Source organism: Dipteris shenzhenensis, chromosome 11 (assembly GCF_047967505.1).
Source record: "Dipteris shenzhenensis isolate YYH24624 ecotype China chromosome 11, Dip_SZ_1.0, whole genome shotgun sequence".
NCBI lineage: Eukaryota > Viridiplantae > Streptophyta > Polypodiopsida > Gleicheniales > Dipteridaceae > Dipteris > Dipteris shenzhenensis.
The window spans coordinates 5,071,488-5,096,990 of record NC_141606.1 but is presented as its reverse complement, the minus strand read 5'-3'; the positions used below and the strand labels follow the sequence as shown (position 1 = coordinate 5,096,990).

The 25,503-nt window shown below is 44.1% G+C and overlaps 1 protein-coding gene across 1 annotated transcript in view; it reads left to right on the top strand.

Annotated features, from left to right (window-relative positions):
* The first annotated feature begins 985 nt into the window (after positions 1–985).
* The window catches only part of LOC147896525 (uncharacterized), a 47,896-nt gene continuing 23,378 nt past the window's right edge, over positions 986–25,503 (top strand). Inside the window, exons 1-9 of the mRNA XM_087381342.1 lie at positions 986–4,806; positions 4,928–5,035; positions 5,166–5,266; positions 5,372–5,462; positions 6,002–6,112; positions 6,223–6,288; positions 6,389–6,448; positions 6,538–7,098; positions 7,224–7,343. Coding sequence (XP_087237468.1) covers positions 1,618–4,806; positions 4,928–5,035; positions 5,166–5,266; positions 5,372–5,462; positions 6,002–6,112; positions 6,223–6,288; positions 6,389–6,448; positions 6,538–7,098; positions 7,224–7,343 — 4,407 coding nt within the window. The 5' untranslated portion in view covers positions 986–1,617. The remainder of the gene's footprint in view (positions 4,807–4,927; positions 5,036–5,165; positions 5,267–5,371; positions 5,463–6,001; positions 6,113–6,222; positions 6,289–6,388; positions 6,449–6,537; positions 7,099–7,223; positions 7,344–25,503) is intronic.

The window sequence follows — 25,503 nt, the reverse complement described above, 5'->3', positions numbered from 1 at the left end:
GGCTACCTTTTCATTTTCCTATTTTGCTTTCTTTGGTCAAAAGGTTTTGTAAGTGTTGGTTGCACTTCGAGTGTCTACCATGACTTGTATGCACCCAAAGTGTTGCATTTCAATTGTAGAAATGAGAGCTTGCTAACAAAGTAAGATGGTGAGAGCCACCACATACAAGTCAAATAATGTGGAAAAGGTATTGATATAGTGTATTCGTTGTGTTTTAACATAGGTAGGTAATATATCCACACGTTTACGATCATCATAAGAGCTTGAATAGCATTTAAAAACAAAGAGTGAGGATAAAGCTCATCTTGTTCATATCGTGACAAGCATTGCTTTGAATGCAAGCAATGCCATTGTTGCATTTTTTAAAGCCTTGTCAAATAATGATGCCATACATTACTTTGCTCCTCTTAGTCTTTTTGATTGTATAGATTAAAAGCTTAGAGCTTTGCATGGTTGCATCCTTACATTGCCATATGGTGGCAAGGGCATCCTAACTTGTTAGTGAGTCACCTCGTGGTTTGCGTTGACATTACGAGATGCGGGTTAGGCATCTAGGTGGTTGCGTGGATGAATGGGTGCTCAGTTAACTTAAACCAACCCTAGTTGAATTGCGCAATGTGCTTGTTATAGAATCTTATCGTGACATTGGTAGCACAAAGTCGAGTGGCATAAGGTTGATGTGCGTGTGCCAAGGGTGTTTTGTATGGCAATGGGTGTTTTTTCCTTCGACAAGTGGCTAAAAGTTTGTTTTCCCCAACCTATGCCACTTGAAGTGCCAAACACTGCCCCATACAGGACGAGGTCCAGAGCCACCCTTGGGGCTTGAACTCAGAACGGACCCAAACTCACCCACACATTCGTTACTTCAGCAATAAGAGGTCAAAAGTTAAGAGGCAGAACAAGGTCGTCATATGAAGCTCCGCTCTAGCCTTGCCCTCCCCCCCCCCATCTACTCAAAAGTGATACGGGCATAGCCATAGCCATTTAGAAAAGGGCAGAACAAGGTCGTCATATAGAGGCATAGCAAACCATACCAAGTTCTCCCGATCCTTCCTCATTCTTTAACAAAAGTTGGCTAGGGCAGAACAAGGTCGGATTATAAGATGCATACCATACCTTCTAAGCCTTTATACTACTCAACACTGATACGCTCACCGCCATAGCCATTCAGACATACCCATCTCCTGCTCCATTGCCGTCCTCCTTGCAGGAATCGTTTCAACATTCGCCCTACCCGGATCGCCATCCTTCGATCCCGCACTTATGCCATATAGCTTCGTCTTGTTTCGGGTGCATGGAGGTCCGTTCATTACTGCATCACAAGTCATCTTACATCCTGTCCCGCTGCTTTGATCCGCCTCTCGCTTCCATTGCCCTTGTTCTGCCGTGCTTCACCTTCTCTCTCTTCCTGCCTACGCCTGTTATTGCGGCTGTCTTGTTGCTTTGAAAGTTGAGAGTACTCTTTTCGTTAGCCAATCTGGGGAAGAACGCAGCAAGCCTTCTCGTGGAGGGGGGTTGGAGGCCTCCAATCCACCGTGGAGAATTGCTGTTTGATGCAATCGGCCACGCTGCGGATAGAATTAAAAAAGCTTTCTGGGGAGGAAATTTAAGTGTTCCATGGGGCGTAAGAAAGCAACGGGCTCAACTGCAGAAGATTTGGAAGGGGATACCGCCATGTTTGTTTCGAAGAAGAACAAGAAGAAAGGGCAACTGCTTGTGGATGATGACGAGTACATGGTGGTGGATCAGTTGGATGATGACAATTCATTGACCTCTAGCGTTCAGCGCAGTTCTGTAAATGGCAAGGATGATCCTGAAACTGACTTGGCTACCTCCTTCGACCAAATGGGTCTGTCTCAGAAGAAGAAAAGCAAGGGCAAGAAGTCCGAGCCAGACCCTGATGATACTGCATCAGAGTTTTCCGTAGCCGACGAGGGAGGAACAACGAGGAAGAAAGGTAAGAATGCAAAGAAAGGACTGCAGGTAGATGACGACGAGTACAATGTTTCAGCAATTGACGATGCACAGTCCGTACAATCGACTGAGTCTGCTCACGCGCGTGACGTTCCAAAGAGGGGGAAGAAGGGAGCTCAGGCCGTAGATGTGCAGGACGATGGCCGAGAACGACTGTCCTCTCATGATTTTGCGCCAGGTAAGAAGAAAAACAAGAAGGCCAAATCTTCTAAGAAAGATGAAGATGACGATGACTATGCGTTGCCTGTAGGGGAGGTAGACAGAAATGGCTCTGATATTGTTCGTGAGGGTCTGGATTCTACTTCCACGAACAAAGGGGATAAAAGGGCAAAGCCCAAAAAAGATGCCCTTTTTGCTCTGTTAAGTGAGTTGGATGGTTCTGATCATGCTCCTGGGGTTGAAAATGACAGCGAGATTGATGACTCTGAGATAACAGAGTCTGTGGATCTGGGGGAAGCAGAAATGCCTGAAGAGCTGGTATTTACTGGCAAAAAGAAGTCAAAAAAGGGGGGCAAGGATGCTAAAGCAGGAGTGGAGCATTTGGAAATTGATCAGGTGGATGAGGCTTCAGATGCTCTCGTCTTTTCTGGCAAGAAGAAAGCCAAGGGAAAGCACGCTAACTTTATACAGGAAGATCTCGAGGAAGGAGAAAAGGGTTCTGTAGCGCAGGATAATCACACTGACTTAACGAAGGTTGCATCAATCCAGCAAGAGGACTTGGAGGTTGAGGAGTCCCTTGTGTTTTCTGGAAAGAAAAAATCAAAGAAGGGGAAGGAACTTAAGAGAGCTGGAAGTGAAGAGAAGGGACTTGAAATTACTGCAGAGGTTGAATCCCTCGGTGAGGTGCTGGTGGACAGTGAAGACGTTCCTATATTTTCTGGGAAAAAAAAGGGGAAGAACAAGAAAGGAGGCACAATTTCATTAGATGAATACAAGGATGATATCTATGACATTCCTGACATTGGTACAACTATGGAAGCACATTCTGCAGATCTTTCTCTACAGGTAGGTGATGAATCTGAGTCTTCTGCAATGGCAGCTGAAATTACGGGCAAAAAAAAGGTCAAGAAGGGGAAAAAGTCTGACAACGTTGTTGAAGAGCCAGACATTGAGGCCATTTTGGCAAAGCTTGAGGCTCCCAAGCAATCCAAAGCAGCAGCAGTTGAAATGGATAATGTTGATGTCGCACCTGCCCCCCAGTCGGAGGATTCACTGGCTGCTTCTAAGAAGAAATCCAAGAAAGGTAAGAAGAGTGGAAGGTCAGCCCAGGAAGAAGAGGATTTAGATGCTATATTGGCAGAACTTGACGGCCCTAAACAAGGAAAATGTACTGACCTGATCTCTTCAGAACCGCATCAGGAGCCTGTGCAGCTTGCAGACGCTCCTGTGTCTCTGCCACCAGACATGTTGAGTGAGGCTGATGGGGCAGATGTAACTGAATCGGCAGCATCCAAAAAGAAAAAGAAAAAGAAAGAGAGAGAAAAAGAGAAAGCCAAAACGGTAGCTGGTGGGAAACAGGTGGATCAGGATGACACAAAAGTTTCAGAAGAGAAACAGGAGGCTCCTAAAGGCAAAGTTCTAGACAAGAAAGTGCCCAAGCACATCCGTGAAATGCAGGAGCAACTGGCAAAACAAAAGGAGGCAGAAGAAAAGAGAAGGCGAGAGGAAGAGGAACAGCGACGGAAGGAGGAGGAAGAACAGCGGAGACTTGAAGAGCTTGAACGGGAGAGGGAAGAAGCTAAAAGAAGGCGAAAAGAGCGCGAGAAAGAAAAGCTGTTGAAAAAGAAACAGGAAGGCAAACTTCTTACTGGAAAGCAGAAGGACGAGGCAAGGAGATTGGCGCTAATGCGAGAGCAGTTACTTGCACAGAAAGGCCATGTTGACTCGGAAGCTGTTTCGAAGGAGGAGGCTGTGCCCAAAAAGCCAAAGTACGAAAATAAGAAAAAGAGACGGCCTCATGGTGGTGAGGCTGCCCCTTCAACAGAACAGTCAATGGAAGAGCATGACACCCTCCCTGAGCCTGCAATAGAGAAGGAACTGGGAAAGGAGCCAGAAGCTGAGCCAGAAGTTGAAGTTCCTGAAGAAGAAGCAAAAGTTGTAGAAGATATTGATGAGGATTGGGATGCGAAAAGCTGGGACTCTGATGTTGAATTACCTGCAATCAAAAGTGCATTTGCTGAGGAAGAAGATAGTGATGTGACTTCAAATAATATGTCAAAGGCTAATGTGATACAGCCAAATCATGATGCTCCTGGCAGGACGCCTCCAGCTGCTGCACCCAAATCAAGTTCTGCCATCATCCAGGCAAAGACTGGTGTTCAAGAAAGTGAAGATGAATCTGAAAGTGAAGATGAGACAGACAGTGACGGTGAAGATGTCGAAATACGGAGGCGTCGTGAGAAAAGGGAAGCTCGCAAAGCAGAAGCTCTGGCTAACAGAAGTGCGGATGATTTGCGTTCACCTATCTGCTGTATTCTTGGCCATGTGGATACTGGTAAGACTAAGCTGCTAGATTGTATCCGAAGAACTAATGTTCAAGAAGGTGAGGCAGGTGGAATTACCCAGCAGATCGGTGCTACATACTTTCCCATGGAAAACATTCAAGAGAGGACCAAAGAGTTGAAGAGTGATGCAAGTGTGAGAGTCCCCGGCTTGCTTGTGATTGATACTCCAGGACATGAATCTTTCACTAATCTCCGGGCTCGTGGATCTGGATTATGTGACATTGCGATTTTGGTCATTGATATAATGCATGGGCTTGAACCTCAGACTCTTGAATCCTTGAACTTGTTGAAAATGCGGCATACCCCTTTTGTGGTAGCTTTGAACAAGGTGAGCCTTAATTTGTTGGCCGTACTAAGCTTCAGGTTATTTATGTATATGTGTCTGTTTCCTTAGTGAGCCTGGGAAGCAATGAAAAGATTCCCTCACTTCCAAGGATACTTTTCTCAAGGTTGACAGGCTTTACAACTGGAAAAGTCTTCCCAATTCGCCAATTCGTGCGGCACTTAAACAACAGTCAAAGGATGTTAACAATGAGTTTGAAATGCGTTTGAGCCAGGCAAGCTAACAGACGGATTGAGTTTTTTTTTTTGGGCACTTGGTACATTATGAGATTGAGGAGATTTTTATGAAATCTCTCAGTAGCCCTATTGTTGCCCTCATGACTTGGTTTTTAAATATGATTTCAGATTGTGACAGAGCTGAAGGAGCAGGGGTTGAACTCGGAACTTTATTGGAAAAACAAAGAACTTAAGAAGTTTGTCAGCATTGTGCCAACCAGTGCAATCAGGTGACCTATATATACCATTCTTCATATTGGCCTTTCCCTTAAGAAAGCATGCTTTATGTTCCTGCTCATGCTTTTGCATTCTTTGTCATGATTTCCATCTTGCAGTGGAGAAGGAGTGCCGGATCTCCTGATGCTTTTGGTACATTTAACCCAGAAGATGATGGAAGATAAACTTATGTACATTAGTGAGGTGCAGGTGAGTCAATATTTTTGGAACTTCCCATACTAGGTGGTTCCGTCAATTAATATCTAAAGGAAAACTTTCATATGTGATATTCCCATTTTTAGACCCAATTCATGCATTTGGGAGGTGCATACAAGACATTTCTGCATTTTCTTCTTGTCGCCAAACATGTTCGCAACTGAGGTCCTTCTCTTCTCCCTTCAATGAGCTATTTGTTGCAAGGGCTATTAAAAGAACTTGCTTTCAGACACACGCTATGTACAATTTTGACGTCTCCCTTTCTTTTAGTGCCAAATTTGCTCTTCCTCTACCTGCTTCTCTTTGCTGTTATCTTTGTTTCCAGCGATCTACAAGTTATAAGGTTGGACTTAGTTATAGTCTCATGAAAGTTTATGTTCCAGTTGCACTCCTGCTAAGCAAAAGATTCTCAGGTGATAAGTCATGAGGGATAATAATGTTTTATCTGGTTTGGTTGCTTAGCTTTAATCTATACCGGATCCGGACTCCTTTTTTGCTAGTGTGTGAAGTATGTGTATTTGGAATGTCTACAGTGCACAGTGCTAGAGGTGAAAGTTATAGAAGGGCTGGGAACAACAATAGACGTGATCTTGGTGAATGGTGTACTTCACGAAGGTGATCAAATTGTAGTATGTGGTATGCAGGTAATTCTTACTGTTTCCAAATTTTAAGTAAATGGGAAAGCACATGCTTGAGTTCAATTACAGACTGGTGTTGGTGCTAGTGTCTCATTCATAAACTTTGCTAAATTCAGGGTCCTATTGTGACGAATATCAGAGCTCTTCTGACTCCTCACCCGATGAAAGAGCTTCGTGTGAAGGTAATACCTCCCTGAGATTTTTGCTTTCAAGGTTGCATAACCTATTGCAGGTTAAGTGTCACTTTTTAAGACATCTTTCTTGTGATGGTGACTCATGCAGGGGTCTTATCAGCATCACAAGGAGCTCAAGGCTGCACAAGGAATTAAAGTTACAGCCCAAGTAATGAGGCCCTTTTACCATTTTTCTGTGTGTTGGCAGCTCTGCAAGTTTGAATCACCATATAACCAAGGTTTACATTTGATTTTCAGGGGCTTGAACATGCGATAGCAGGCACACAGCTGTACTTAGTTGGGCCTGATGATGATCTTGAAGATGTGAAGATAGAGGCCATGCAGGATATGAAAAATGTCATGAGTCGTGTTGACAAGAGTGGAGAAGGTGTTTGTGTACAAGCTTCAACCCTTGGTTCATTGGAGGCGCTTCTTGAATTCTTGAAGAGCCCAGCTGTAAAGATTCCAGTCAGTGGCATCAATATTGGGCCTGTACATAAACGAGACGTAATGAGAGCTAGTGTTATGCTTGAAAGAAAGAAAAAAGAGTATGCCACCATCCTTGCTTTTGATGTGAAGGTCACCCCAGAAGCGAAAGAGCTTGCAGAGGAACTGGGTGTCAAGATTTTCATGGCAGATATTATTTACCACCTTTTTGACCAATTTACAGCTTACATGAACAATATAAAGGAGGACAAGCGTAAGGAGGTTGCAGATGAGGCAGTTTTTCCTTGTGTGTTGAGCATAAAGCCTCAGTATGTCTTTAACAAGAAGGATCCAATAATACTTGGTGTCGATGTGCTTGATGGTGTTGCGAAGGTGATTTGCTTATCCCTAACACTAGGACTGATGTGAGCTTTTTTGCCCTGTTATATTTCTTCTACTTAGTGTGTCGAGCAGATCATGCTCACCAAACCCCGTCTTTTTCCAAACTATGTATGTAGGTTGGCACGCCTTTGTGTGTTCCTTCAAAAGAAATGATAGAGATTGGAAGGATTGCTTCAATGGAGGTAAATCATAAGGTGGTGGACACAGCCAAAAAGGGTCAGGCTGTTGCGATGAAGGTAAAATAACTCCTCCTCCATCTTTTGCCAGGCTTGTATATACTAGAATGAGTTCACATATGTTATCTTGTGTTAACACGCATGGCAGGTGATGGCATATTTGTGTAGCTGTCAGGATCTGCATATATGTGTGTATTGTATGTGCAGATGTGGAAAAACTTGGTCAATTGGCATAGGGATGCACGATGTCATATTCGTGTTATTTGGTAGGAATCCAGATATGAATAGAATTTGCAAAATGGGTCTCGTGAAGTTTGATTTGATGGACATGAAACAGGAGTGCACATTCTGTGTGTGTGTGTGTGTATATGTTGCACGAAACGTTTCCTGCATGAAAACGTGGTAGTTTTGAAACGTTTCTAAAATGCCATTTGAGATAATACATGGGTGACGACTAATTTGTTAATGCACTATGTTGTGGTCATCGCCAACTTCATCCCTTATGTTGGGGCCTTGTAATCTCAATCACTAGTAATACCCCTCTGTACCAGTGTTGGTTCTCTCATTGAAGAGTGCATGCATCTGAGTCCCAACTAAAGGGTTAGGCTGAGGCTATGAAACCGCACTATGTGTTGTGTCTTTAGAGGATGAGTGTGGGCATGTTTCTGGATTCATCTAGATATATATGAGGCTATGAAATTGTCCATGATTATGCTGTAGATGTCACGGGGACGTGATGATGATGGTGAAGTGTCTAAACTAACTATCACTAAATTTGGCCTAGGGGTGCCAGGCTAGGGGCATTAGTTAATGTCCAGAGGGTACCTATGATTTCATGTGCAACAAGTGCAACTCCTAGTGCTATTAGAGTGGTTCCAGTTTCTAAGGTCATTGGTTTACTTCACTGGGGTCATCCTTTAAAAATTGACCCACTAGAGGTCATATATTCTAGGGTTATTGGTTCCAAGCATTAGGGTCATGGTTTGCTGAGTGACCCCCCTAGGGGCATTAAAATCCCACGCCCCATTTGCCATGTGTCTGTGTGTGGACCATGTGTGGCTCTCTGCTTGCCTTGTGGCACTTGTGTGCCACCTCTGGAAGCACCTGGAAGGCCTTGGAGCCTTTCCCTTGCCTTCCTTGCTGTTCTGGGTTTTCTCCCCTACCAGAGGAGTCTTCTTCTGAAGATGGCGGATTTTTGCGGCTCTCCTCTTGCTGGCTGAAGTCAATTTCGAAGCTTTCTCCGTGACAGTTCTCCTCCCCTTGGTGTTTCGTGCTGCTGGCATGCTTCCTGGACCTGGACGCCTTCATTCTGGGCCTTTTTCTGAGGGTTTTCTTGACTTTCTTCGCGATAGAAGTTCTCCTTTCTTGCATTTGAGGCCATATTCTTGGACACCTCACTCCTGGCCTTTGTCTGGTGCAAGGCGCACTAAGTTCTGAGGTGTTTGTGGGCTGAAAACATCATTCTGGTGGACGAATTCATGGCGGATTTGTTACAGCTTGCTGGACACTCTCTTTCTTGACCTTTTCTGGTGCTGGAAGTCAGTCAAGGGCAGCTCCCTCCTACCAGAGTCTGCTGTCTGCTGTTCAACCATCTTTTGGGGCTGTTTCGAGCTGAAACAGTCTCCGTTTGCTGGCAGAATTCTTGTCTTCTCCTTTTGCTCTGTGCTACTGTCATTCTTGCTGAGTTTCTGCAAGGTTGGATGCCCTGCCGTTGGCCCGGCAGAGGATTGGGGCATTGGTCGTGATACTCTCTTCCTGGGGGTGCAGTGGGAAGCCTTGCTTTAATTTATGTGGATGCATTGCTTGGCATGATGCTGTGTTGTTCTGCTTGTGATATGTATGGCCACTGAAGGGAACCAAGAGAATAGCACTGGGAGTTGGTCACTGGCACAGCCACGGGTTGGCATTTTACTGGGTTGCACCTGCGGGTGAGCTTATGAAGGGAGTCCCTTGTATTTGAGCTAACCAGTAAATAAATAAATACTGCAAGGTGCGCCAAGTGTTTGGGGCCAATAGGTGTAACTGTGTATGCTTTTGAGTAGGGGCATTCTAGCCTCCCTTGTTTTGTATGGTTCAGTGATGCTATGCTGTGAGGTTATAAGCTCTAAGTATTGTGTGTGGGCATTGGCAATGGTACATGTTGGCTGTATTTCAGAGTTGTGTGATAATAGTGTCAGTTATACTGACCTCTGTCAGTCAAAGGCCGGCTACAATAGAGGCTAGGGGAGAACTGATCCCATGAGAGGATGGTTGTGGAGAAGCTGTGGGGGCCGCATCTGCTGCTGAATAATTGAGGTCTGCTGAAGCTGTTATTGGTCCATGGCCTGTGGCTGCCTCTGGAACTGCAGGGGACTGCTGCGACTGCTGCTGCTGGAGCTACTAAGGATGCTGTGGTGAGTGCATCTGGAGGTGGAGCCACTACTGGAGCTGATGAAGCTACTGCTGGAGATGCTTCTGAATGAGACATGGGCTGTTTTTTGAGCTTTCCAACTACCTGGAACTGGCTGACCTGTCTGTAACTACAGACTTGGTCTGTGGGCAGCAGACTGACTTGGCTACAGACTTGGTCTGACCTGCCACGTGTCCACTGGGCCTATGCTCCTTTCCTGTCCCTGCTCCTGCTCCTACTCGTGCGTGCTTTGCAGCATGTCTGCGGGCTGCTGTACACCCTGTACAGCTGCTTTCTGGACTGTTGCACTGTCCTGCCAACCTGCTGACTACGGTTGACTGTGTAAGAAACCAGCCTCTAATCACTCAGAGTGCAGTGGAACTAAACCTTTAATCACTTCAGCACTTATTTACAGCTCACAAAGCATATATCACAACCATTAACCATTGCACGATCACCATTTGGCATTTACCCATTTGTTCACAAACAAAACCATTGAAAAAGGGATGGAGGCTAGAATGCCCCTGCTCAACAAACATAGACAAGTGCACCCGATTGGCCCCAAACACCGTGGCGCCCCTTTCGGTATTTCTTTATATTTCACAGTGAAATGATTACAAGTTGCATCTGGGAGACCTTCCCTACAACTGAGCACGCAGCCCCAATTCACTAAGCCTTTGCAAGGCTTTCAAGCATAGAACACCATCACATAAGTGCACTTAACCCATAGGCTCAATCCAAAGGCATTCTCTTTTCCGAGTGCAATTCCATTGGCTGTCCAGATGCAATCACACACTGCACCCCAGTTGCACTCTCTTTGAGTGGTTTCCAGATGGCATTCACAAAGCTTTTCAAAGCTCCAAAATAAAATCAGCAAAGTACCCAACCAAAGAATGACTCATGTACCACTGCTTGGGCACCTGTGAGCCAAGAAAGAGGCGGCACACGAGGCCAACCAATAGCTTACGGCAAAAAGAAATTGCAGCAGCAAAATCACAACTTACCAAGCTTTGAAAACTCGAACCAAGTCCTCAATCGCCAAGAGGACATAGTTTCCAGATGGCATTCACAAAGCTTTTCAAAGCTCCAAAATAAAATCAGCAAAGTACCCAACCAAAGAATGACTCATGTACCACTGCTTGGGCACCTGTGAGCCAAGAAAGAGACGGCACACGAGGCCAACCAATAGCTTACGGCAAAAAGAAATTGCAGCAGCAAAATCACAACTCACCAAGCTCTGAAAACTCGAACCAAGTCCTCAATCGCCAAGAGGACATAGTAGCCAATGCCCAATTGCATTCTCAGCCAAAGAGGAGTGCAAAGGCATGAAGAAAAAGAGCATTTACAAGAGCCGACAAGAGGAGTGCAAACGCATGAAGAAAGAGCATTTACAAGAGCCGACCAGTAAGAATTCCATTGAAAAATGCAAAAAGCACTTTTGTCGCGAAGAAATGGGAGTTCTTGGACTCAAAAGAAGCGTGCTTCAGAGAGGAATGCATTGAGAAGGTTTTGGAGAAGTTTCATCGTTGGAAAGTCCTTCAAAACTGAGAAAAATCTGGAGGAGGCTGAAAAATTAGTCCAAAATCTCAACAAAGGGAGAAGATGAGAGAGAAAACCCCACACGTGAAGTTTAGAAAGCCCAGGAAGGTCCAGGAATGGCAAAGGAGCATGTAGAAGGCACTAGAGCCACCTGGAACTCTTAGGGGGGCCACCGAAGGTACATGGCCCTCTAGGGGGGCCCATTAAAAATGCCACATCATCATTTTCCAACAACCACTCTTTTAATTCCTTGGAATGCCTTGGGGCCTAGGGATTAATTACGCTTATGTGCCCAGGCTCCATGCCGCGTTTAATTACATATTATTAAGCCCATGCTTGGACTTTTAAAGCCAAAGTTGTCACGGTCTTGTAGTACATTAAAGTACTTAAAATTTCACGTCCCCGTGACATACCCCTCTCTTGAAACAACAAACCACAATTTGCTGCCCCAAAACACAGGAGTGAGCATGAAATATAGCATAAAAGAGTATACAAGAAAGCCGCAGCTATAGTATACAGAGACAATGAAAATATGGCTAGGAGAGGCATGCATCCATCCATATACACTGCTCAAAATCTATGTGATCCTCGGCGATCAATAGTCAAGATGCATCAATATCATGAAGTCTCACAGCAGAAATACTGTCAGCTCAGTAACTCGGATGAAACATACAGTGTCATCAAGCGATCTCATGAAATCATGGTGAGCCCATCTGTATAGAGGGAGTGGAGGCGCTACCTCCCTCTCGAACACCAGGTAATGCTCAAGACGCTCGCTCTGCTGAACTACCTGTAGGAGCCCGGACCGCAGTCGGCTCTAACTGAAAAGCATCAAGGTAAAGCTGCAATATCCCAGGTGAATTTGCCAGTTCACCTTCCTTCATCCATTTCGCATCAAGTGATGGGTAATTTTGAAAATTTACCAAGTAGCGACGGATAACTTTACCCTTGAGCTTTCTATCTGTGTGTGCCAGAATTTGCTCTGGGACCAGAAGTTCATCCTGTTCTTCCACTTCAGGCTGCACCTCATCAGGTAAATCCTCGGGAATATCTCCATGATATTGCTTTAATAAGCTCACATGAAAGGCATTATGTATCTTCCAATGCAGAGGCAACTTCAGCCTGTAAGCTACCTCGTTTATCTTTTCAGAAACCTGGAAAGGACCATAGTAACGCATGTTCAGCTTTGTGTACAACCTTTCCTTGCCTTTCTTATTTTTCAGCCTTGCCTTCTGAAAACGCAGCAAAACCCAATCACCATCTGTGAATACCAATTCCCTGCGGTGCTTATCTGATGCTCTTTTTTGCTTGTCCTGACTTCTTTGCAAGGCATATTTGATCTTCTTGTAAGCCTCTTCAAGGCTTTCCATAAAACGATCAGCTTCGAAGATTTTCTCTTTTGTATGCAAAATGGGAGGTATCTTCGTGGCACCTTCCATTATTTCAAAAGGTGCTTTACCTGTGGATGTGTGCACCGTATTATTGTAAGCATATTCCAGCAAAGGCAAATAATGCTCCCATTTGCTTTTGTGGTCTGAGACATAGCATTTAAACATATCCAAGCTGGTAGAGTTTTCCTGCTCCGATTGTCCATCAGACTGCGGGTGAAAAGATGACGAAAAATTCAGCGTAGTGCCCATATTTTCAAACAGCCCTCTCCAAAAGAGGCTGGTCATCCTCGGATCTCTATCACTGATTATGGATGGCATCCCATGATACTTGAAGACATGCTGCAGAAACAATTTGGCCATTTGATCTGCTGTAATTTTCTTTCTTACTGGCACAAAGTGGGCTTGTTTGCTAAACCTGCAAATTATTGTCCACAATCCATCATGTCCAGTAGGAGTACGTGGAAGATCAAACACAAAATCCATAGCTATGCTTTGCCATAGTCTATCTGGAATTGGCAAAGGGTGTAACAACCCAGGTGCCTTTTGCCTGTCAAACTTTACTTTCTGACAAAACATGCATGTTCTCACATATTCTTCCACATCTTTCCTCAAAGATGGCCAATAAAAGTATTGCTCCACTGTTGTAATTGTTGCTGTAATTCCCCTATGTCCTGCATATGGAGGAGCATGACTTTCCATTATGACTTTCTGTCGCATCTGATCAGTGACACAGAGTCGTCCATGCATCAAAATGAAACCCTCTTTCAACATATAGTGATCATGCCTTTGATTATCAGAAAGCTGATCATAAATAGTTGAAAAATCAACATCATTAACATATTGATCTTTCATCACATCTAACACATTGTTGTAAGCAATGCTCACTGCTGAAACACTGGGTTTCTTGGAGACTGCTTCAGGCTATGGTTTCCAAGAAAGTGCATCAGCCACGACATTTTTGTTACCCGGCACATGTACAATTTGAAAATGAAACATTGAGAGGAAGTTAGCCCATCTCATGTGCTTTTTAGATAATTTTCTCTGCGTGAGAAAATATCTAAGTGACTGATGATATGTTTGCACATAAAAATCAGCTCCAAGAAGGTAATGTTTCCATGTGGTCAAAGCATGTATCACTGCTAACATTTCCTTCTCGTATGTCTGCAAGTACAATTCAGCATCTTTGAGAACTATACTCTCATATGCAACCACTCTGTCATCCTGCATCAAAGTGCCTCCTATGCTGTTCCCACATGCATCACAAGTTACAGCAAAGGGTTTTGCAAGATCTGGCAAGATAATAACAGGTTCAGATTACAACTTTTGCTTCAGCTCTTCAAAAGCTGCATTTTCCTTTGGTCCCCACCGAAACGGTACAACTTTCTTTTGTAAAGCATGCAAGGGAGAAGCAATTTCTGCAAAGTACTTTGTAAACCTCCGATAGTATGAACACAACCCAAGAAAGCTTCTGACTTCATGCAGATTTTTCAAAATTGGCCAACTCCTTATGGCCTCAACTTTTGCAGGATCCATCTTGACTCCATTCGTTGACACTATATGACCGAGAAAATGAATCTCATGCATAAAGAACTCACTTTTCTTGGTGTTTATTAATAGCTTGTGTCTTTTCAACTCTTGAAACACAATAGTGAGGTGTTTCCTGTGCTCCTGCTCATTTTTAGAGAACACAATGATGTCATCGAAGAAAGTGCCCACAAACTTTCTGTGTGCTCTAAAAATTCTGTCCATCATTCTATTGAATGTGGCAGGTGCATTAGTCAAACCAAAAGGCATCACAAGGAACTCATATAAGCCAAATGAAGTGCGGAAGGCAGTCTTGTAGACATCTTCAGGCCGTATCCTTATCTGATGGTATCCACTTTTAAGGTCAATACGACTGAACATTGAGGAACCTTCCAACCGATCCAATATATCATCAATGCGTGGAATTGGAAAACGGTTCTTAATTGTGACTTTATTCAAAGCCCTATAATCAATACACATTCTCCAACTGCCATCCTTCTTTTGCACAAGCAACACAGGGGAACAATAAGGAGAATTACTTGGCTGTATTAATTCCTTTTCCAAGAGTTTTTCACTTATGACATCTCTTCCTGTTGTGCCTTACTGACACGATAGGGAGGTATATTAGGTGGTGAGCTTCCTGGAATTATCAATTTGATGATCCTCGGGCCTCTTGGGAGGTAATTCTTGAGGAAGTGCATCTGAGAAACAATCCTGAAAATCTGAAATAAAAGCAGCCCTTTCTCTATCTAAAGCAGAAAGAGTAGAGCCTTTTGAACTGGTTGGCTGTCCTCTTTTATAAAAATCAAGTACGCTGAAATATGACGCTTTATTACATTGGAAATACAAGAAGCTGAAACTACAGGGATGGACTCCCCTTTCAACTTTAAATCAAGTACATGATTTTTGCCTCTATGAGTTAAAGAAATCTTCTTGTTTCTCATCTGCACATCAGCCCCCACCCTGTACATCCAAGGCATCCCAAGCAAAGCATCACTCACTCTGGCAAAGGCATAATGTAGAAGTCCTCTGCATCCTGATATCCTTGGATATGCATTCTCAACTTGCCAATGATAGGAGTGATAGGTGTGTTGAGTTCAGGGTTGGCCATATCACACATGCCGGATGGCCCCATTTCCTCAGGCTTGATGCCAAGCCTTCCTGCCATATCAGGAGTTATGAAATTCGCCTTTGCCCCAGAATCAAAGAAAAACAAACAATTCTGATTTCTGATTTTTCCCCATGCTCTGCACATCTCAGTCTTTTTTGTTTCCTCTTCATCATGTGCATGTGGCAAACTCCCAATTGTTGGAATATGGAAGCAAGAACTAGAACTAGAAAATGGAAATGAAATAACAAGACTGAAAGACTAGAAATACCTTGAGAAGAGTGTAGACAAGACACAAGCTAGACTGATAGATTAGAATGATGTGACCCATTGAATATATGGGCCAAAGTACAAGACATAAAGCAAGAGTGCTTATGGGATAATTGTAGAAGTGCCACATGGCACACACTCAAGACATAAAGACTAGACTTAGACTTAGACAAATGTAGACTAGGAAATAGTACACTTAGTGTGCACTTATCTCCAACACCCTCCTTAAGTGGACACTAGGAGTAAGACAGAAAGACAAGACTAGAAGACAGACTGATAGACTGATAGACAAGATAGAAAACATGATAGACAAATGATCCTGAGACACCCCTCCTCAAGTGATATCCTCATATGGGTCCACAAGGGTAAGGACAAGATGGATCTAAAACACAGTCAGATTGATAGACAAATAGACAGACAGACAAGACTAGATAGACAGAAGACTGATTGTAGACAAATAGAAAGACCAAGACACTAGAACCCCTTGACCTACATCATCGGTGGTCAAGGTGGTAGACAAAACATAGAAGTAATCAGAAAGCCCACTTCTCATCATGTGAGGAAGGAACAGCAGGATCAGCTGATGGAGATGTTGCAGCAACATGGGCTGAGGTAGATACAGGAGCTAATGTAGAGGTTTTGGAGTAGCAGTCCCTCTCCCGGTGATTATCACGGCCACAAATGGTGCATGGATGAGCCTTGAAACAGTCCTTCTCCACATGATTAGTTTTGCCACAATGGGTGTAAGGCTTTCTTACCTTAGAACTTCCTTTCTTTGCTAAAAATGCAGTGTCAGTTACCTTTCGTTGTTGAGTTCTTTCTTCCTCTTGGAGAGCATTGATGATACCCTCAAGAGAAGGATTATTATGATACTTGAAGGTAGTGACAAGAGTAGCATAGGAGTCAGGTAAGCTTTTGAGAAGCACAGCAATAGCAATATCTTCGGAGATGGGAGACTTGACTGACGCAAGCTGAACCATAAGACTGCGAAGATAATTGACATGAGAGGCTATAGTAGCTCCTTCCTGCATATGTAGATCAAAGAATGAGATCATAAGTGCAATCTTAGAGTTTTTAGATCGGGCTCCAAAAAGAGTGTCCAAAGTGATCCATGCTTGAGGAGCAGACTGTATGTCGGAGATGTGATGAATGTAATCATCTCCAAGGCCGAGCAATATGATAGCATAGGCTTTGTCGTTCTTGGCAGCAACAACTTGCTCAGATGGACCTTCGGGAGCATCACGGTGAACAATGTCCCAAAGGCCTTCTTTCATAAGATGGCACTTGATTTTGATCTGCCAAGTATGAAAGTTGGACCCATTGAATTTGTCGATAGATATGAGAGAATGAGAGGAAGATGCCATGTTGGAAGGTCTTACCTCTTGCTAGGATGCAAGGGCAGTGTCTATTCCCTTACAATATTGCAGAAAATAAATGAGAGGAAGAGATCCCAGAAGCCGGTTCTCTCACCACTTTGTCAGGGCCATAGCATATGACAGCCCATCGAAGTAGGAGGAACCAGCAGTTTGCAGATATGAGGATTAAAAAGGACTGCTCAGCAAACTGAAAGAGACAATGTACAGTACCTTAGCAAGAACTGAATGCAGAACTGAATGCAGGTTGGGCAGAGATAAAAAAAGCTTCAGCTCCTTCAGCTCACGAAATCAGGACAGAAATGGCAGGCAGATCTGCAGCAGTAGAGGCCACCTGAACTGGTACAACGGGTGCAGGTACAGCACTGGTACAACGGGTGCAGGTACGTACGGACGACGTCGAAGTACAGACGGCGTACGGTCACAGTGGAGTACGGACGCCTGTACGGACGGCGCTGATCTGTCAGGAGCGACAGCAGGAGCGGGTGCAGATGTGACAGCAGGTTTGCACAGATCTGGAGCTCAGATCTGGCAGAAATGATGCGCAGATCTGGCGCAGATCTGGAGCAGAAACGCACAGATCTGTCGCGTAGATTTGGAGCGCAATGGCGGGGCAGAAAGAGGGGAAAATGTGAAGAGGGAGCGCAGATCTGCAGCGGGAGAGAGATCTGAGAAAAGGCAGACTGAGGGGAGAGAAGAGGAAGAAGAGGGATCAACCTAGCTCTGATACCATGTTGGAATATGGAAGCAAGAACTAGAACTAGAAAATGGAAATGAAATAACAAGACTGAAAGACTAGAAATACCTTGAGAAGAGTGTAGACAAGACACAAGCTAGACTGATAGATTAGAATGATGTGACCCATTGAATATATGGGCCAAAGTACAAGACATAAAGCAAGAGTGCTTATGGGATAATTGTAGAAGTGCCACATGGCACACACTCAAGACATAAAGACTAGACTTAGACTTAGACAAATGTAGACTAGGAAATAGTACACTTAGTGTGCACTTATCTCCAACACCAATCACATCTAGACGAAGTCCTGCTGAAGGTTTAGGCCTTTTGCCCTTCCGATCAGCCTGTTTATCACCATTCTTATCATCATCTGACCGGTCTCTTTTCTTGGATGGGCAATCATAAGAGCAGTGTCCCTCTCCTTTGCATATAAAACATTTGTTTTGCTCCATGAGTGACTTTTTCTCTTCATCAGATAACTTGGTACGGGGCTGTTTATAAGTCGTCTACGCCTTTGACCAGCTTTGAATTGGGCTTTTCCTCCCTTTTGAAACGGTCGTTTGCTAATTTTTATTTTCAGATTTGATGTCCTTATCCTGGTGTTTGGCAGCCCGTTTGTTGTCTTCTTTCTTGCTGTCCATAAAGCCCAAATTCTTCTCTTGCATCCATGCATATGCTGTCCTTGCATTCTCAATTAATTGAGTCATAGAATCCACATTGGTTTTGATGCAATAATCACGTAGCTCACTAGGCAATCCACAACAGTACCTCTCTATTTGCTCTTTCAAAGAAACATGCCTGTAAGAGCTCAATGGCAGCAAAACATCCCAAAACCTCTTGGTGTAATCATCAAGATTCTTGCAAAGTTTGTATGACAAGTCATGCCAGTGTGAAAGTACTTTAACTTCAAAAGTTGGAGTAAGCCAAGTAGAAGAGAACACTTGCTTAAATTCCAGCCAAGTAGCAGGTGCATCTCCATGAAGCATAAGGTTGGTGTACCACTTAAGTGCATTGCCTTTCAAAAATGTGGCGACCTTCCTCATCTTGGATGCTTTTGTAAACAAACCCCCAAGAAATGTAGCATCAAACTGTTGAAGGAATGTGAGGGCGTTGTACCTGTCCTGTACTGCATTATATGTATCAAACTTGACATGAGAACCACCATCCTTAAATTCTTTATATACATTTTATATTGGCTGTCCCAAAGATGGCTGTATATTTGCAGCATTCCCTTCACTAGGGAGAGCCATGCTTGGCTGAACATTAGGCATGGGACCATATGCTGTGGCTTGCATGCCTGGCTGCATTCCCACATTGTCATACATGGCTTGCTTTCTATGCCCAATTGGCGGTGAAATCAACATAGCATCAAAGATAGAATCTGTACCAAAATATTCAGGTTGCTGCCTCAAATATGGCTGAGGTGGTTGAGCCACATTTATGGACTGCACATTATTATTTTGAGGAGTCGAAGTACCCAAACCAAGGCCTTGTACTGGCTGCTCATATTGTTGCACTGGCTGTACTTTTTGTACCTCTTTCTCAAGTGCTAAAGTCACTTTTTGAGTCATTTTTGATGGCTGCCCCTATGGGAAACTGATGCATGAGTGTGCAGTCCCCCATGAGAAGCTGATGCATGTGTGTACTCACTCTTTCCGTGCTTGTGCTTTCTTGATTTCTTCTTCTTCTTGGCCTTTGTTTGCACAATCTGAGCCAAATTTTGAGCCAGCTGAGTCAAAGCAGTCACTGCACTTGCAAGCTGTGCATTCAACATAGTAGCATCATCTGACTCACTGCTAGAACTAGTATCACCGTTGAGCTCAGTTGTAGCTTCATGTGTGGCCTGCTCAAAAGGCATTTGTTGTGCTCCCTGCAGCTGTACACTAGCTGGATCATTAAGGCTTTCCTGCCTTCTCCTTTGAGGAGTTGTGGAGCTCTCTTGCTCATGGGTACTCACCATGTTTGTGGTTGTAATATTCAGCTGTCAAAAAGTGCAGCAAAGATATCCTTCCACCAAACTACCAAGGCCCACCTCTTGAGAAAGAGTGTGTGGTATCCCGGCAATGGAACCAATGAAACCGGCCTCTAATCACTTAGAGGGCAGTGGAACTAAACCTTTAATCACTTCAACACTGATTTACAGCTCACAAAGCATATATCACAACCATTAACCATTGCATGATCACCATTTGGCATTTACCCATTTGTTCACAAACAAAACCATTGAAAAAGGGATGGAGGCTAGAATGCCCCTGCTCAACAAACATAGACAAGTGCACCCGATTGGCCCCAAACACCGTGGTGCCCCTTTCGGTATTTCTTTATATTTCACAGTGAAATGATTACAAGTTGCATCTGGGAGACCTTCCCTGCAACTGAGCACGCAGCCCCAATTCACTAAGCCTTCGCAAGGCTTTCAAGCATAGAACACCATCACATAAGTGCACTTAACCCATAGGCTCAATCCAAAGGCATTCTCTTTTCCGAGTGCAATTCCATTAGTTGTCCAGATGCAATCACACTGCAACCCAGCTGCACTCTCTTTGAGTGCTTTCCAGATGGCATTCACAAAGCTTTTCAAAGCTCCAAAATAAAATCAGCAAAGTACCCAACCAAAGAATGACTCATGTAGCACTAGCCTGGGCACTTGTGAGCCAAGAAAGAGGCGGCACACGAGGCCAACCAATAGCTTATGGCAAAAAGAAATTGCAGCAGCAAAATCACAACTCACCAAGCCGTGAAAACTCGAACCAAGTCCTCAATCGCCAAGAGGACATAGTAGCCAATGCCCAATTGCATTCTTAGCCAAAGAGGAGTGCAAAGGCATGAAGAAAGAGCATTTACAAGAGCTGCCGACCAGCAAGTATTCCACTGAAAAATGCAAAAAGAAGCACTTCTGTCGCAAAGAAATGGGAGTTCTTGGGCTTAAAAGAAGCGTGCTTCAGAGAGGAATGCATTGAGAAGGTTTTGGAGAAGTTTCATCGCCGGAAAGTCCTTCAAAACTGAGAAAAACAAGTCAACCAGCGCGTGGGACCACTTGAAATTCAACAGAAAGCTGTAGCTTTGCAAGAGGAGAGGCCCAAGAGGCGGTAGAAGCAAAAAGGTCCAGAAAAAGCCACTTTTGCAAATTTGACCAGCAAAAGAAGTGCTCAGCTCTGCGCGTTTTACCAAACGCACGGAGGGAAAAGCATATCACTACGAAGGGGAGGGAGAGGGGAAGCCATCGGGCCAAACGGAAGTCGAGGAATCCAAACTGGTGAGGAGTTATGAAGAAAAACGGAATTCAGCTGAAGGAGGCTGAAAAACCAGTCCAAAATCTCAACAAAGGGAGAAGATGAGAGAGAAAACCCCACACGTGAAGTTTAGAAGGCCCAGGAAGGTCCAGGAATGGCAAAGGAGCATGTAGAAGGCACTAGAGCCACCTGGAACTCTAGGGGGGCCACTGAAGGTACATGGCCCTCTAGGGGGGCCCATTAAAAATGCCACATCATCATTTCCCAACAACCACTCTTTTAAATCCTTGGAATGCCTTTGGGCCTAGGGATTAATTACGCTTATGTGCTAGGCACCATGCCGCGTTTAATTACACATTATTAAGCCCATGCTTGGACTTTTAAAACCAAAGTTGTCACGGTCTTGTAGTACATTAAAGTACTTAGAATTTCACGCCCCCGTGACAGTAAGGCTGCTCTATGCAGCCCATTTGCTGACTCTATGGCTGGTTGTGTGGCAGTCTTTTCCTGAACTGCAGGAACAGAACTGTAGAGCTGCCATGTAGGCAGGATGCCATGGGCTACAGATGCCCATGACATGTCCCAATCCTTTTGCTGCCTGCCCGACAGACTATGCAGATTTTCAGGTGTCAGTCTGTATGTTGTTTCTTCCAGATCGGTTAGTTTGCCCAAGAGTGTGATGCTCATCCTCGATGCCTTTCTTTTTGCAGAGTTTGCATGTCCTCATTTCCCTTTGAATGACCCCTCCTACTTGCTTCCACTTCCATGTCATGAGAGCTTGTAGTGTTTTTTCAAAGATTTGTTCTCTCTTGAAGGAAGAGATGTTTTCCTTTACTGTTTTCCTTGTTGTAAATCAGCACAGGGTCGACCTCTTTCTTGAGAATGCCATTCTTCTCCTTATTAGTTCTTGCTGTATATTGTCTAAGATTTTATGCATTACAAACACTCCTATTGCCACCTCTGTGTGTGGCGGATTCGAGGCATCTGTCTTTCAATGAGTCATCCATTCCATCCCTGTTTTGTGTCAACCCTTGTGTCGTTTCATTGCCTTGTGTGATACGCTCATTGTGTTTTAATGGGTAGAGTGCTTCTTGTTTCTGCTAGTAGGATGGGATAGGGGTTGTGCAACGTGATCCCCAGTTTCTTTTTGTTGAATCTCTTTTTTACCCTCTCTATCCTCTTCCAGTATTCTTTGGTGAGTCCATGGGCCAATGCTTGGCATCTGTAAAGGATTGTCTGTACGAACCTAGTATATAGGGATTTCCTAATATCCCAATTCCAAATATGTGCATTCACGCCTTTATTTTGAATTCTGAATAACTGCTTTCATTCTACCTAGTTTGTGTTTCTCTGCATGTGCATGACTTTTGTTCTAGTGATTTTCACTTGCATGCCCATAGATTGTGCCGAATAAATGCTTTTAGTCTACCTAGTTTGTGTTTCTCTGCATAGGTCTTCCCCTTGTAACTATCTTCAAACTCAGGGTGATTACCTCTAATTCTTGTTTTTTGAAGGTTGAGCAAATCTGTTTTTTGTGTGTCCTAATGAGCATGACTTTGTTTTAGTGATTTTCACTTGCATGCCATAGATTGATAGAATGTGCTCAATGCACTGAGGTGTGTCTGCAATCCTTTTTTATCTGTTGCAAAGACATCATTCTCTGCATATAGTAATAGTAGTAGTGTCTGTTTAGACAATTGTCCTTTTTTATCTGTTGCAAAGACATCATTCTCTGCATATAGTAATAGTAGTAGTGTCTGTGCATACCAATTGTCTAGTTTATAAATGGACAGTCCAAATAGATTTGGGAGAAGAGGGCATCCTTGTTTAACTCCAATGTTATTACTTATCTGGACTGTTCCAATCAGGTTCGATCCATCTATGCTGGTGAAGTTATCATGTGTAAGAAATCCTAGTAACGTAATATATATTGTGAGCTAAGGAGAGTCTATAAGGATAATACACAAGAATTCTCTATCACATAGAATGTTCAAATATGTGTGATCCATAGAATGAGGCGTCTCTTATATAAAGAGTGACGAGTTACATTTAAAGGACTTGTGTGCCTCAATGGTATGTGTATGAAAAGGTGTGTCCTATTTTGAGGGGTGCAACCCTTTATGAAAAGGTACGTTATAAGTACTAGTGCTGCCTTCATAAAATGTATGCCTCTTTGGAAGAGTAGTAGCTTGTCATGGGCGGCTTGTGAAGGGTTGTCTCATGGGAAGTGTCCGTCAAAACGGCATATCCTTCCACAAGTAGCTAGTCCCTGCTATGCGTGATGGAGTTTATGGTTTTCAACCTTATAAGTGACTATCATGAGAATGAAACTGCACTATGTTTTTAGAGGATGAGTTTGGGAATGTTCCTGGATTCATCTAGGTATATGCTTCTGTCGTATTAGCGGACATGCAAATTTCACCTTGTGAAGTTTTCGTCCATGTTGCAACCCGTTGGTATTGCGATAATTCTTTCTATTCTAAATGGTGTGTTGCCCTATCAGTTAGATTTAGATGCTCGTTTGGAAGAGACTAAAGTGAAATCGTTTAGACGTCACAAGCAGTTGTAGCTTGAATGAAGAGATTTTGGACTACTTTTTGATTAGCCTTCTCCTTTAGTGCTAGCCTTCGTCGTGGCTGAGTCTGCCCTTCACCTCCGGAGTGTGGACAGAAACTCAGTATGAAGACTTAGTATAAATGGATGCTCAAGTATGTGTGGGTGTGTGGATTTGTATGTGTGAGAGCATATTTTTATACTATGGTCTACACCCCCTGTTGGGCGCTGATGACGTCAGTGGGGATGTTATAGTATCTAGTCCCTGCTATGTGTGAGGGAGTTTATGGTTTTCAACTGTATGAGTGACTATCATGAGATTGAAACTGCACTATGTTGTGTTTTTAGAGGATGAGTTTGGGAATGGTCTTGGATTCATCTAGGTATACCCTTCCACAAGTGTACATACATCGACCATCCACAACTCTTGAGGTTTATTTAAGTACAAGTTCATATAACCGTTTGCCTATTTGGAAGAGTTGTAGCTCATCATTGGGCGGCTTTTAGAATCGTATGCCTCTTTGGGAGAGTTGTAGCTCATCATTAGGTGGCTTGTGAAGGGTTGTTCCTCACGGGACGTGTCCCATCGAAGGGGCATACCCTTCCACAAGTGTCCATTCATCCAACTATCTATAAGGAGGAAGTCACAAATCTCATGACACTCAAAGAAGACCATGGTGGAAATGAAGAACTGTTAGAGTACTCTTGCATCTCCTTATCTGTTACCTTGAAGCGTTGGAGTCATCAAGATATGTCATTGAATGAGTCATTGTGGTCTGGAATGCAATCTTTGGAATGTAGTGGCTTTGATCTTCGTTGTTGGAATAATGCTTTTAACCTCAAAGTGTGATGAAATTTACCCCAAAATGGTGATAATTCCAACTTGTAACCTACTGTTGAGTGTTTCTTTAGAATCGTGAGCAATGTAGGATCGTGGAAGTAGCTTATTGTCTTACAATTATGTGGAGCTATGGTTTGTAGACTTCATTAAGTGCGTCAAAGATCGAATGTGAGTATTTCTTGTCAGCTAGGGCAACTCGATGCTGTAGTATAAAGTTTGAAGATTTTATTAGAGTATGTCCCTAAAGTACTTGAAAAGGAGTCATGTTAATAGTGATGTTTAAAGGGTTGTTGTATGCAGTGGCAAAGGTATTGGAGTTATGTACATCTCATAGTGAGTGAGGGCTGTTCTGTGGGTGTGCCCACCCTGTTTGAGGCCTTTTCCAAGGCAGTAGGTAGGGTAGAATGGCCCAGGCTGTAGGGCCACTTGGCCAGGCCAGTTTAGGGCCAAACCGTGGTCGCATCAACCAACCTGCAGGTCGAGTCAACTGACCAGACCTGGTCGGTTGACTGACCCTGTGTCAGCCACCTGGCTGGACCTGGGTCGGCCACTCGGCAGCCCTATTAAAGGCCCTGCCCCTTCCAATGCTGGATGTATCTTTTGAGCACTCTACTCCTTTGTTGGGTGATTCCCATGTTGTCTATACAGTTGCCATTGCCGCATTCTTGTGTCGACTTTCTCTCTCTCTCTCTCTCTCTCTCTCTCTGCGATGTATGCTTCCACACTGCACCACTCTCACATGGTACTAGATGATTAGGTTGGCCAAGGACCGAGGGAGGGTAGACTTCAGGCGCAATCTGTGAAGGTGTTTGCCACAGCAGGGCTGATCTGTGATGCCAGCAGTTGGCTCAAGGTGTTCTGCGGCAGTGGAGCAAGGAACAGTTCGGAGGTGTTTGCCCTGAGCATGGACACATTTTACTGATTGAATTCCTGTTCGCAGCAGCCTTTTCCAAGCTATGGTCTTCCCCTAGTGGTAAGCATTTGTCTGGCGGCTTACCTACAAGCAGGGACAAACCAAGGCGACTTGTAACAGAGGCCCTTGAAGGGCTCTTATAGACGGTTGCTGAGGCAGCAGGAGCGGCTTGCCCTGCCCATTGGTGACCTGAGGCAGCAGGATCAGTCTGCCCAGGCTGATCTGATGCAGCTGCTCGTGGAGATTTGGGACAGCGGGCCCAGCCTGCCAGAGGCGACATGAGGCAGAGGAAATTGGAGGTCGGAACAGCCTGCCAACAACAACATATGGCAGCAGCTCAGGTCTGCA